Source organism: Acartia tonsa, chromosome 2 (genome assembly GCF_053477335.1).
Source record: "Acartia tonsa isolate MP-2025a chromosome 2, ASM5347733v1, whole genome shotgun sequence".
NCBI lineage: Eukaryota > Metazoa > Arthropoda > Copepoda > Calanoida > Acartiidae > Acartia > Acartia tonsa.
In genome coordinates, this window is record NC_137261.1 from 28,729,953 (window position 1) to 28,742,955 (window position 13,003).

At 31.3% G+C, this 13,003-nt stretch overlaps 1 protein-coding gene across 1 annotated transcript; it reads left to right on the forward strand.

Moving 5' to 3' along the window:
• Positions 1 to 12,049, forward strand: LOC145312772 (outer dynein arm-docking complex subunit 4-like). The gene is made up of 17 exons (XM_080152019.1): positions 1 to 879; positions 1,656 to 1,736; positions 2,751 to 2,789; positions 3,067 to 3,159; positions 3,713 to 3,804; positions 4,831 to 4,900; positions 5,567 to 5,673; positions 6,321 to 6,418; positions 6,818 to 6,881; positions 7,112 to 7,169; positions 8,036 to 8,085; positions 8,480 to 8,518; positions 8,873 to 8,947; positions 9,307 to 9,377; positions 9,817 to 9,881; positions 10,050 to 10,109; positions 11,763 to 12,049. Exons 1-17 carry the CDS (start codon positions 814 to 816, stop codon positions 11,829 to 11,831), a joined length of 1,197 nt encoding a protein of 398 aa, XP_080008145.1. The 5' UTR covers positions 1 to 813; the 3' UTR covers positions 11,832 to 12,049.
• Positions 12,050 to 13,003: the final 954 nt, after the last annotated feature.

A 13,003-nucleotide genomic window follows, 5' to 3' on the forward strand; every position in this document is an offset into this window, starting at 1 on the left:
CATATTTTACATTGAAGAAGCAACTAATAGATTTTTGTTACAATAATATCAGTTTTTTTTTACAATATCTTTTATGTATTTAAAAAGGTATTTTTATTATACCAGCTCTTTAAATAATCTGCATTAGGGTTACAACTCTTACATTCGACCGTGGCTCATCACGTAGCGCATCCGATCGTCGTCAGAGAGGTGGTTCCTACTGCTGCTATTCAGGTGCGCGACATTAATAGAGTAGGAATTCCTTTGCCCAAAACAGTCGTAAGTCATTACCATGCACAGTTGGGTTACTATAAAACCCGATTTTTGGAATTATGATTCCTAGGATAACAAGGTACAATATTTTATCAAATCCTAAAAATGAAGGTGTGTCCTTTTACTGTTTCTTGAATTTATGCTATTAACCAACAAATTTATGTACAACTTTGTTTAGACTTACACATTTATGTTCTGCGTAAGTTCTGACACTATAGAAGAGTAATTGTTCGTTTATTATTTCTTCTAAATGTAGAGCTTTATGGATGTTGTCATCCTTGTCATCATTGTGAATTCAATCTGAGCAAAAAATCATTTTAATGAATAATCTAAATTTATGAACGTGCAGTATTCAAGTTATTTTTTTTATATTTTCTCATAGTTTAATGTTATATGGTATACTAGTTGGTATGCCCTTATCATCTAGGGAAGGGTGGAGGATGACAGGAAAATAGCTTAAAACCACCCCAAAATAATCATAAAGCTTACCTGAAAAGTCCAATCGATTCAAACCAGCAACATAATATAATTTATGTTTTAGTTTTAAAATATTATATTAAAATGCCGAAAAGTAATCTTGGAACACCAAGAACTCCTCGAGCTGACCCCCCATGGAAAACTAGTAAGGTAATTTTAAGATATGGCTTCAAAAACGATTAATTTTTGCTGGATTAGTGCCGTTTCTCAGCCATACTAAAAATTCATGTATAGCATCGTATTACAGACAATTTTATACGAATAATAAAATAAAAGATTAGAAAATTAATACCAGTTTTTAAGCCCGGGCCTTTCGGCCCCTCGGGGCAACCAAAGCTGGCTTTGGTCTTATAATTTTCATTTTAATATCATTGATAAGCTGTTTATAATACGATGCGATAAATAATTATTATTCAAATCTTGTTACTAAATCATAATGATCTTTAAAAATTTTAAACATTTTCTGCTATGTTTGTATATTATTGAGGGATCTTAAGGGATTGGACAATGGATTATGATTGTATTTACACAATAATAACCCCAAAATACGAGAAACAAAATCTACCTATTTATCTTCTAAAATCTGTGAACTTTAAAGGCTTCTAGCTGCCAAACGGCTAGATTTACATGAAATGCCCGCACACTGTGTTAAGCGGCATAAAAAGGCCTATAAATAATCTCGAATAGCCAAGGTCCAATAATGCATGGGGAAAGCCTCACTGTAAAAACGCATAAAATATGTCTTTTTCGCGCATTTATGTGCACTGTGAGATAACTGTGCATTATTGATAATCGTTACCAGGGACATTTTACCATTAACTTAGATCCAAATAACCTAAGCCAAAATGCATGTGAGAGAATATTAACTTGATAGAAGTTCTTAGATTAGTTTGTGAACTCAAAATTACTGTTACACTTATTATTAGCCTGCCAAAGCTGCCCGGAAAAGTGACCTGGATGACCCAGAATTGATGACTGACTTCACATTCTCTGAAGCGGATCTTAAGGTAATTTTATTTCCAGATCTTTAGAAGTTTAAATCAATTGTTAAGAAACGCAAAAAATGTCTAGAATAATAATAGATATTTATCGCATCGTATTATTGACAGCTTTCCGCGGATATTAAAATGAAAAATTTTAGAATTAAATAAGTTAAAACCAGGTTAACAAAACTGGTACCTATCAATTTTATAAACTTTATTTTAAAATTCGTGGAAAATTGTCTGTAATAGGATGCTTTACATGAGATTTCAGTATGGCTGGAAACCGGTTCTAATCCAGGGGATATTAATCGAAACTATTCTGGAAAACGTAATAACATATTTTCTCGTATTGATTCGAATCCGATGGATAGGAACCGGTATTCATCCATACGAAAAAACTATGTCTAGCATCGTATTATAATCAGCTTTCTACGAATATAAAAATGTACAATCTTCGGCACCTCGGGGCTAAAAAAACTAGTTTTAATCTCATAATTGTACATTCTACAGTGTGTTTTTTTTATGAGAACTTTTTTGAAAGCAATTTTACCCCACTTATAGTTATCAGAATTTAATGATTAATGGCTTATTTTCTTCGTTTTTTAATGCAATTAATAGAACAACAAAAAATATTTCAGTTTTTATTTAAAAAGTACAGTAAAATCTAAAATTCAAAACTTAGGTGTCAACATCTAAAAATGGTTTTAGCGCATTTTTCTTATGCCTAAATCGTCTACCCTTTGCAAGAAAAAATTGGATTTTCTGTATTCGACTTTGGGATATGACCTTCAAACTTTGATATGTTCTAGTACATGTTCCTAATAGTATATGTATACATTTTTTATTGTTCTATTGATTGCATTAAAAAACGAAGAAAATAAGCCATTAATCATTAAATTCTGATAACTATAAGTGGGGTAAAATTGCTTTCAAAACAGTTTTCATAAAAAAACACACTGTATATCCGCGGAATGCCGTAAAATAATACGATGCGAGAAATAACTATTACATAATTTGTGGCAATAAAATTATTTTTAGTCAGCTGTAGATGGAGGAGGAAAGAAGGATCAGAAACAGGTTTTTTATCATTTACGACTGAGATACTGACTGACAGACACAAAGTTTGGAAAAAAACTGTTTATCAATATAAATACTTACATACAAAGTTAGAGAACACTCAGAAAAATAGCCTAAAGGTATCATAAGGCCTAATTTTCAAACAGCATACAACCATTAACCATCCCGCTACATTTGTGAAGCTTACCTAAACTGGAGAACTCAATCAGTTAGTAGTTACCAAGATTTTAACACGCAAACAAAAACTGTAATACTTAATATAATATGTATTTTTAAGGCTGGTAGAAAGAACAGAGCATATGCCATAATTCAAAATGATTTACAAGAAAAAGAAAGAAAAAATAAGAAGATGGCGCTAACCAATGAAAGGGTAATGTCAAAAATGAATTTTTATAGTTGATGTTTTGTCCATGAGAATACAAGCAGAGTCCTATTTATATTACAGATAACAAGGATGACGACAACATCTATAAGTAGCAAAGCTCATACATTGAAACCAATTTTGTTATATAACAATCTTGAAGTATTGAGTAGTTGTTTATTAGTCAATAGAATCTGAAAAGCTAATTAATCTTTTATAACAACAGTTAAGTTATTCTAGTTTTCTGCAGAGTTACAGTATTACAGACAGACTGATAAAAAAATTATTGGTCAGTGAAATCTTTTGAAACAAAATCTAGAATCTAGAATATACATGGATATATTGACAAGTGACAATTTATCGTCCATTTAGCTTGCTAATGTCGACCTCATGTATTAGTCAGTTCGTTCATCCAGTCGGAGGTAAGGGGATACGGTAAACAGATTAGATGGAGGGTATTGGTAATTTAGCCAGCTGCGAGCATCACTTTATCAGAGTACATAAAAATCTGTTGCAACATCCAAGTAATGATATATTAATTCAAAATGTAGAAACTGTTTAGGTTACAGATGATCTGTATGTGGACAAGACTCGTAACATGGCCGTGGTGGTGGGTATGAAGGATGTCAAGTCAGATATGAAGGACAAGAACAAGTAAGAAGTAAACATAAATACAGATAAACAAACTCAAATATAAACATGAAAATCTTTCTTTCGGTATTTTTTTAGTAGCTAAGCTACTCTATGATTCACTTTGTCCGTCCGTCAGTCCGTAATGCTATTGGGGAAATGAAATTTACTGAGCTAGACTTCTGATTTTTCTTGTCAACATTCCCATCGACATTATAATATCATATATATTTATTTTAAATTTAACAATAAAATTTTTCGTCATTCTTGTCATTCTTAAATCTTTAAATGTAATATCCTTATTTATCTTTCTTTTTCTTCCTTTTTTATGACCACAACACATTGGCTTGATTCCCTTTGTCTGTTACTCATTCCTTTTTTTGCTTCTCTACTTATGGATCATCCTTGTCTGGTTAATTTTCATTAGTTCCCTCAAAGTTCCTAGTTTGAAAAAAATATAATTAAAGGAGGTTGCAAGTTTTCGTGTGTTTCTGTTTTAGTTTAGGTTAGGTTTGCATTGGGTACAGGGTAGCCCTGTTTGGTTAGGCTCCCTTAAAAAAGCCATTTAAAGGTACATAAACTTATATCAAGGGTCGGTATCGGACGTACTTTGAAAATATCCTTATAATTAAGTAACAGGATGTCTGTTCGTACCGAAGGATCTCGCTAACCGCTAAACCGATATAGTTCTCCTTTACATGGTAGCTTTTAATAGGTCCTGGGAAGGTTGTTAACAAATTGCGAGAAAGGTTCCACCACCCTCCCATCGCCCATAGAAGAAAATGCAACCCCCCTTTAAAAAAAAAATTCTTTTATTTTAAAAAATTTAAATCGAAAATGGTTGGGGAATGGTCGACCCCCCCCCCCTTCGTTAAAAAAGTCTTTCCCCTCCAACTTTTTACTTTCCTTTTTAAATCTAAAATAAAAAAAATAGTTATTAAATTCAACTTCCCCCTCCTCAAGTGCCCGTAGCGACATCAAGGGGCGTAGCCGCTAGTATATGATATTTTAATTACAATTAGATAAAATTAACTATTTAACCTCTCTTAGGAGAGACAGAAGATCTATAACAGTAAGATTAGATGATGATGATTCTGATGCCGGCGCTTTCTTGACACAGGTAAATATTCTTTCCAGGGTAAGGCTCCGAATCAGATTCATTTCCGTAGGATTGGAACCGGTTCTAAGACATTTTTAAATTACATTATTGGGGTAGGATTCCACTTCGATTTCAAGTTATCATCTAGGGAACCCAAGGACATCATCCGCTTGTAATGGGATGCAATACGCACCTAACATAGCAGCAGTAAAAACCATTTTTAACGTAGTTATGACGCTATGGCCAGGATTCAAACCCATCACCTCCCCGACTATGAGCGGATGCGCTACGTGATGAGCCAAGGTCGCGGGTTTTGGTTCTAAGACATAATGAAAAGTCATTAATATATCGGATTTTATAAATGTTTTCACAAAAATCATAAAATGAATCCCTGTTTTGTTGGCTCAGAAACTAATGATGTAGTTTGATTCAAGTTTGTATAATGGATATAGAATTCGTGGAAAGATTGTCGGGGGGAAATTTGTCGTAATTAAGCTTGCTAATATGAACCTTATTTATTGGTCAGTTCGTTCATCCCGTAGAGGTGGCGGGGATGGAGTAAAAGGGGTGGATTGTGGGTCTCGTTATTTTAGCCAGATTTTAGCAAAACATTATCAGAGTGCATGAAAGTCTTGTACAACATCCAAGTGATAATATATCGATTTAAATAATGATTTTATGAAATAGGGAGAAATGGAGATGCGAAACAATTGCATGACCAAGGCAGTTGATTTCTTTGCCAAGGCCATCAAACTTCAACCTGAGTTTGAACAGGCATATGTTCAACGAAGCAGGTATAGAAAATTGAGTTACAATAGTCCCAAAAGTTTTATTATAACGTTTTTAAATTCGTTGGCTTAACAAATTTGGGGACTATTTTGATTTTGATTGGTTTGTTTATTGTGTCCAAACGTTTCAGCCATGAATTGTAAGGGAGAATTTTGTGCGTTACCATTTAAGATGTACACAAATTTATCGACCATTGTCTAATCCCTTTTTATCCCTGAGAATTGAACCTTATGCAACATAAGAAAGTCTAGATGAACAATTACATTTCAATGAACCAATAGTAACAAAAATATAAACAATCTTACCACTTCATTGTTTTTTCAGTGTACAAATTTTGGCCTGAAACAAGCAGTTTCTTTTATTTCATCAATAAGTTATCTATAAATCAGTCGCAAACAAAAAAGTAAAAAAAAACATATTTTAATTAAACTTACTTATTTTCTATGAACGATTATAAAGTTGATACATTTTCGTATCATTTCGCTACATGAATTATTTTGAATTAATAGGTCATTTCTAACTGGCCTAAATTAGCAATAGGAGCTTGCCGTTCCGAACGGATTTACGGACGGACATACGATCAGACATAAGACAATAATTATAGAAAAGCTTAGCTTTTAAAAATCACATTGAATAATATATCACCTGTTAGATGTCTATTGCAAATGGGCGAAAATCAGTTGGCCATAGAAGATGCAAGAAAAGCTGTTATGATCTCAAGCCAATCCATACCTGCTTTAGAAACATTAGGTAATTCATACATATAAAGAAAAGTATGACGACATCCATAAAAGCAAAGCTCTAAAATCAGAAGGAGGGACATACGAAGCAATTCTATAATCTTTACCAGTCCTTACGTCCTTCAAAAACATGCTGATTTTTAACTTTTTGATTCAAATGACTACAAAAAAAACCAATATTTTAAGCAAAGCATCTCTGTCAGCAAGTTCCGCAATGTAATTATGTCATTAAACAGAATACTGTATTTGCGCAATTTGCAGCAAACTTATGTACAATTTTGATCAATATTCTGCTTATTAAGTTTTTACACTGTTTTGACAGTGTATTTAGATATTTGAACCAATGATTAAACAAGGATGTATATTTCCATACTAAGATTCTATAAAAAATCTTTTTTTTTTGTTGCAGGAAGATGTTTATACACATCTGCAGAATTTGAGATGGCCCTTGTCATGTATCACAGAATTTATAGGTGAGATTTTAGTGCAATTTTACTTCACCATTAACGTTTAACGGACGGATGTACGGTCAGATCGAATCTTAATATGGAAAAGGTTCGCTATATAAAAAATATAGAATTATTTTGTAATATATATAGGATATCGAATATTACATAATTAGAATTGTCCTTGTTGTTTTGATCTTGTGTACTTTAAATTAATTGAAAATAACTACTATGTATTAACTTCATTTTTTGTTTAGACTGCGAAAAACAAAAGACACTAAAGAATGGATAAATCGTTGTCAAGAAACAATTAAAGTAAGCTTTTCTTTGGATAAAATGTTAAAAAAAGTACATAAGTAATCCATATGCAAAGAAAGCTATGAATCACCTATTTATCAAAATAAACAAATCTAAATTTATTAAAAACAAAGATTTGAAATCCCAGTTTACATGATTCATTCTTGCATGGCTTACAAAAAAAAACTTTTATGTAAATATTTTCAACAATAATCAAACGTTTTGAAATATCTATCTATAAAAATTGCAAAATTGAACATGATGCAATTTTTTTTGCAAGATAATGATAGTGCAATATTTTACAAAGAATTCATTATCATTAAAAAAATATTTCTGGTATCTGCAGTTAGTATATAACTAGGGTATGTCATATTGTTGGTACCAGGGCTCGGCAGCCGCGCATAAGTCTTAAATTTAAAAATGGTAGTGAGATGAAAAAAGTTTTTTTCAAAAGATGGATAGGCTGTTTAGGAACAGGTTTAAACATCCAGCTTAATTTTAAAGTTATATGACGATTTCACTGAGGGTTACAAGCGTTGGACGCGCGGCTGCCGAGCACAGTACAACGTCTTCTTCGATTGACTCTAAAAGTATAATAACTATTATTTATATGACTTTAACCATTTAATCAAAAAATAACTGCAATGTTTATGTGCGTAATCTAAAATTAGTAAGGTTTTTATTTAGTCTGAAGCTAAAGATCTCGGAAAATATTGGTCCGACTGGGTTGTACTTTTTGTAGTGAAGCTTTAAAATGTCTTTATGTCGTTTTAGGCTACTTACTCACATGCCCCTGCCCAGAAGGAAGTAAAAAGTTATTTTTTATCTTTTCTGTGATATTTCTGTCCTTTATAGTAAGTTTTATAAAGCTAATATTTGTTTAGGCTTTCATAACAACCATTCAGTTCGATATGGAGTTTCTAGAATTTAACAGGTAAAGTTTTAAAATAAATAAGCGACAGGACCTTTCCAGCAAATTCTTATGTGTGTAATTTGCAAATAAGAAAGATCATTATATGAACTCTTTGTCAAAATAAAATTTACTTTTGGATCTTCATAAAATATATTTGCCTAAAGCTTTGCGTGTGCTTACATATATCTACTGAACGGCCAGGGCTGAATTTAAGACTATTCGGGAGGGGGGGGGGGGGGGTGCGTCAGACTCAGAACCCCTTGAGAAAAATACTTTCTTCCTAGAATATAATTCTTTTTCAAATAAAATATATAATTAGATGTTTCGGGGGACTCCGCCCCCCTCTTCATAGAAGATAGGAGAAGTTAATATTTAACGAGTGATAATTATTAATTAATTTTTGTATTTTTTTTAGTGGGAAATCTTGTGAGGAGATTTTTCATGAATATGAAAAAGGAAATTACTATTTTATCCTAAAATGAAATGAATCAAATTTTTATAAAATCATCTATGAACAAGTACAATGATGGCAATAATAATCACTTTGACCATAAGGGACTTACAAATAAGTCAATTTATGTATTACAAAAATCAAACATTAAAAGACTGTCAAGCTGTCAATATTTTCTTTTGCATCAATTTTCGTTGTCGCTTTAGATAAAAAATACGTAAATCTTACAATAACATACAGACGGACGTCATACCCCAGTTGTAAACGAACTATGCTAATAAGATTCTTTAAATTTTACGAAAAATTCAAATTGCACTGTGATTCAACTAAGGAAATATTAAAAATAGTAAATTGAACAGATTTTGAAGATGGAAAACAGTTACAAAATGCAAAGCTATTTCTCACAAAATCTGATATCATAGAACTCAAAAGGTTGGTATGTTTCATCAATTAGAAGATATACTCACTCAAATAAGAATTTATTTTTTATGTATTGTATATATAGGAATTTTTTTTTTTTTTTTGGGGGGGGGAAGGTTAAAAACCCACATTTTATCTTTTGATTTGTAAAAAAAACCACTCCGGGAAAAAAATTACTGGGGTTTCATAGGTTATTAGGGAGACCCTCCTCTCCCTTCATGGGGTAATAAGACCCTTGAATCTAATCAATTTTACATTACATGACCCTAAACGATAGCTGTAAAACACATATAGGTTTCGTTATTTTCTACCAAATTAATTTCGTTGTTGGTATAAGCTGTTTTACATGAAAATAAAATTTTTTTTTGTAGAAAAGAATTTCAAGAAGATAAAATGACCTCTTTGCTAATGGGTAAACTCAAGAAAGACATGGATTTCTTAGGTTAGTCGAATGCTTATTGTTTAATTTTAAACTTTTGTTCTAAAGTACTGCAGGGCTTTTTAACCTTTTAACTCTTCTTCAGTCAGTTAGTCCATAACGCTGTAGGGAAATTTTTTTTCTTGTCTGCTGTTTAACCTAGATTATCATGATTATCACCCTGTAAATATTCGGTCTTCAATAGAAATTAACTTATTTTTAGGTTTTATGATTTTTTAAAGTCAACATCTGCTATATAACTCACTTTGTCCGTTTGTCCACATAAGATTTTCGTGCTTCGCAATTACTCTAATAAAGCGATGATTGCAGCTGGCAAACATAACAATGTACCCTTCCTTCAAACTGGATGAACGAACTAACCAATACATAAAGTTCATATAAGCAAGTTGAATTGACGAAAAATTTTCCTCGGTCAGTATATCCATTTCTGTTTTACGTTTAGACAAGTTGGTAAATGAGTCTGGATTGCACAAACATGTGGATAAAAACTTATATAAATATTCAGAGGTAGGTAATAAAATAATGAAATAAAGAAATGTTTGCAATTTTAAAACATGTAATTACGCAGTTTTTTAACCCGTTTATACCTTTAAATTAGCATTCTCTTATTAAGTGTTAATTTTAGTGCTGCGTTTTAATGGACGTGAGCATTCTTATTACATTTGCATTTTCTAGAAAGAAAAATTCGAAGGAAAAGTGAGGCGAGCAGCAGAAGAAGGACTTAATTTTCTAAATGTAAGAAGAAAAAATTTTCTTTATAAAGCTTTATAATTCACTTTGTATGATCGTTTGTATCCGACGGCTGATTTTTTTTGTGAAGATTAGCTGCACCAATGAGCATCCAGTATATGATTTACTTTGTCTGTCAGTCATGCTACAAAAATATATGAATATTTAAACAAATGTTTAACATTTTGTCATTTTCCAAAACAAATTGATTTATGATCACTGAACATCCTTGATTTTGTGTTTCACTTTTTATGGATGTTGTCATCATTTACTTATATATTTCTTCCTTCTTGTTGAACTTTTATGTTGTAACTACAGTCATAATGTCATAATCTTAAACTGTTTTTAACCTATTTTTGAATGGGGGGTCAAACATATACTAGGACACCTATAGAATCAGACTGCAGAGCCCAAATTTGAATTAAGTCCCCAATAAACTTTTTTTGGGGGATTTAAAAATTAATTTTTAGTGTTGCTGTAGTCATTTTGACCGGAGCAAAAGCTCTTTTTTTACTTTGGTTAATATTGTGGCTTACAGAACATTTTTATATAATTCACTTTATATTGATACAATAAAAAAACATTACTCTGTTCATTGGAAATAATTTTTTTTCCTAAACAATTATTTTATTGAAAAATCTAACATTTACAATAAAACAAATAATTCTAAAGTCTAACCAATAAGAAGTCTTGTTTTATTTCAATTCTTTACAATTCAAAATAGAGTGTTTTCACAAAGTGACTTATTTCCAATGTAGTTAAATAATTTTTATTTTATTAAAATGAAAAGAATGAAATCCATACACATAAAAGATACATACTTTTTAAAATTATTTAAAAAAAAAAGTTTGAATAATCTTTTTTTATATCACATTTGTATATGTGACAAAAATAAATTTGTTGTATTGCATAAACATTTGTTGTCATTTAACCCTTTACAGCCATTTTTTATGTTTTTAAAATAAGTGATAGAACACAAACATGTTAATGTTAATTCATTGATATATTACAAAGAATTAATTTTTTAATGAATTAATTTAGATGAAATCAAAAGGCCTAATTTTACTTTATACCAGAATACAAGATTTATGAAGCAAAACACTCTAAAAGCTACGAATTTTACCCCAATAAAAAAGACCTTTTGCTCTGGTCAAAAATGACCAGAGCATCAGTAAAAATTAATTTTTAAATCCCACCAAAAAAGTTTATTGGGGACTTAATTCAAATTTAGGCTCTGCAGTCCGATTCTACTGTTGTCATAGTATTTTTTTTATATATGTTTTAAAAATAGGTTAAAAACAGTTTAAATGAATATTGTATAAAGTGTACATACATATGCAATCACCTTGAGGCAATAATACTTTGGGTGTACCACCTCTTAGTTCTGTAACACCTAGGGGGTTGGGAGTTTAACATGCTAGTTATACGAATGGATTTTTTATTACTTTATCCACCTTCCACCCCCTCCCACTAAATTAACGAACTGACGGGGAAAATAGCAATTTAAATTAACGACAAATTTCCCCTCTGTCATAATATCCACGTATATACCACATTCATTGTTATACATTCAAAATACAATTCTGTAAGTAATGCTTAATTATAAGCCATGGAAATTAAATGTTTTATTTAGAATATGTACATAAATATTTACTCTAGATTCGAAGAAAATTCTGGGAAACCTCTGAACCTCCCACAAAATCTGCAAATCAAGGAATTCACTTTTAGATTTATATGAAAAGCTCATTAAAACAAGGATGACAACATCAATATAAGCGAACCTATGAAATGGTAGGACAAACTAACATTAACAATTGTAGATTGTTAAACTGAATGAGCAGAATATAAATGCAAAAAGTTTAAACAAAATTGTATGTAAATTTGATGCAAAACGGTATAGATACAGGATACTGTTTAAGACATACTTACATTTTAAGGACTTGAAAACCGCCCCTTATGAACTATTAACTAATTTGAACTCAAAAATAAACTATCGTTATTTTTAATAAAACAAGGATGACAACATCCATAGAAGCGAAGCACTGAAACGGTAGGATAAACGGACATGAACACTAATATAGTAACAGAACTGAATAATCAGAATATAAATGTATAAGAGTCGAAGCAAAATTGTAAGTAAATTTGTTAAAAAATTGCTTGATACAGGATAATGTTTATGGAATACTTACATTTTTAGGACTTGATTATAGAGTTGCTTCGCTTATAACATTATACTTTGTTGTCCTAGGAATCAACATATCAAAAATCAGATCAAGCAGATGATTAGTTGACATAAAAATTTGTTGTTAAAAAGTAAAAAAAATCATCATGTTTAAAATGGACGTACGGACATTCTTGTAATCATAATAGAGTTGCTACGCTTTCTAAATCGTACCTAACTACTAAAAGAATCACCATGCTAAGTCGATAGTACAATTCTAACATGCCTAAATTGACGAAAAAAGCTATCCGTCTGTGACGGACGTACAGACCGACCCTAGTTATAGAAAAGCTTCTCTTTTAAAAATGATTTAACTAAAAGTGAATTAATTTGAATTTTTAGAATCGGTAAGTGGCTTCGTATTTAACATTTCAAACATTTTAACAGAAAAATTTTAATTTTAAAGCCTTTTAATCAGTGACGTGCAGAGGGTTTTATCAGGATAGTTTGACACACCCCTGTAACCAAAATCGAGGGGAGGGGTGTGTTAGATAGAGACAACAAATAGAGACAACAAAGAGGGGGGGGGGGGGGTAAGTTTATGGTCAGAGGGGTGCAGTGGGGGGAAAGCCAAGGGTATTTGTATATGTAAATTTCTGAAAAATATGTCTTTTGGTTAGTGAAAATATTACGAATAATAGTGATTTAATCAGACAGACAATGTCAAAGCATTCTGAAA

Excerpts from the sequence above, each read along its gene's own strand:
- LOC145312772 (XM_080152019.1), top strand. The coding sequence starts at position 814 with ATGCCGAAAAGTAATCTTGGAACACCAAGAACTCCTCGAGCTGACCCC. Across the intron at positions 6,419-6,817 it reads ACCTGCTTTAGAAACATTAG|GAAGATGTTTATACACATCT; the intron begins GTAATTCATACA and ends TTTTTGTTGCAG. Across the intron at positions 8,948-9,306 it reads GATATCATAGAACTCAAAAG|AAAAGAATTTCAAGAAGATA; the intron begins GTTGGTATGTTT and ends TTTTTTTTGTAG.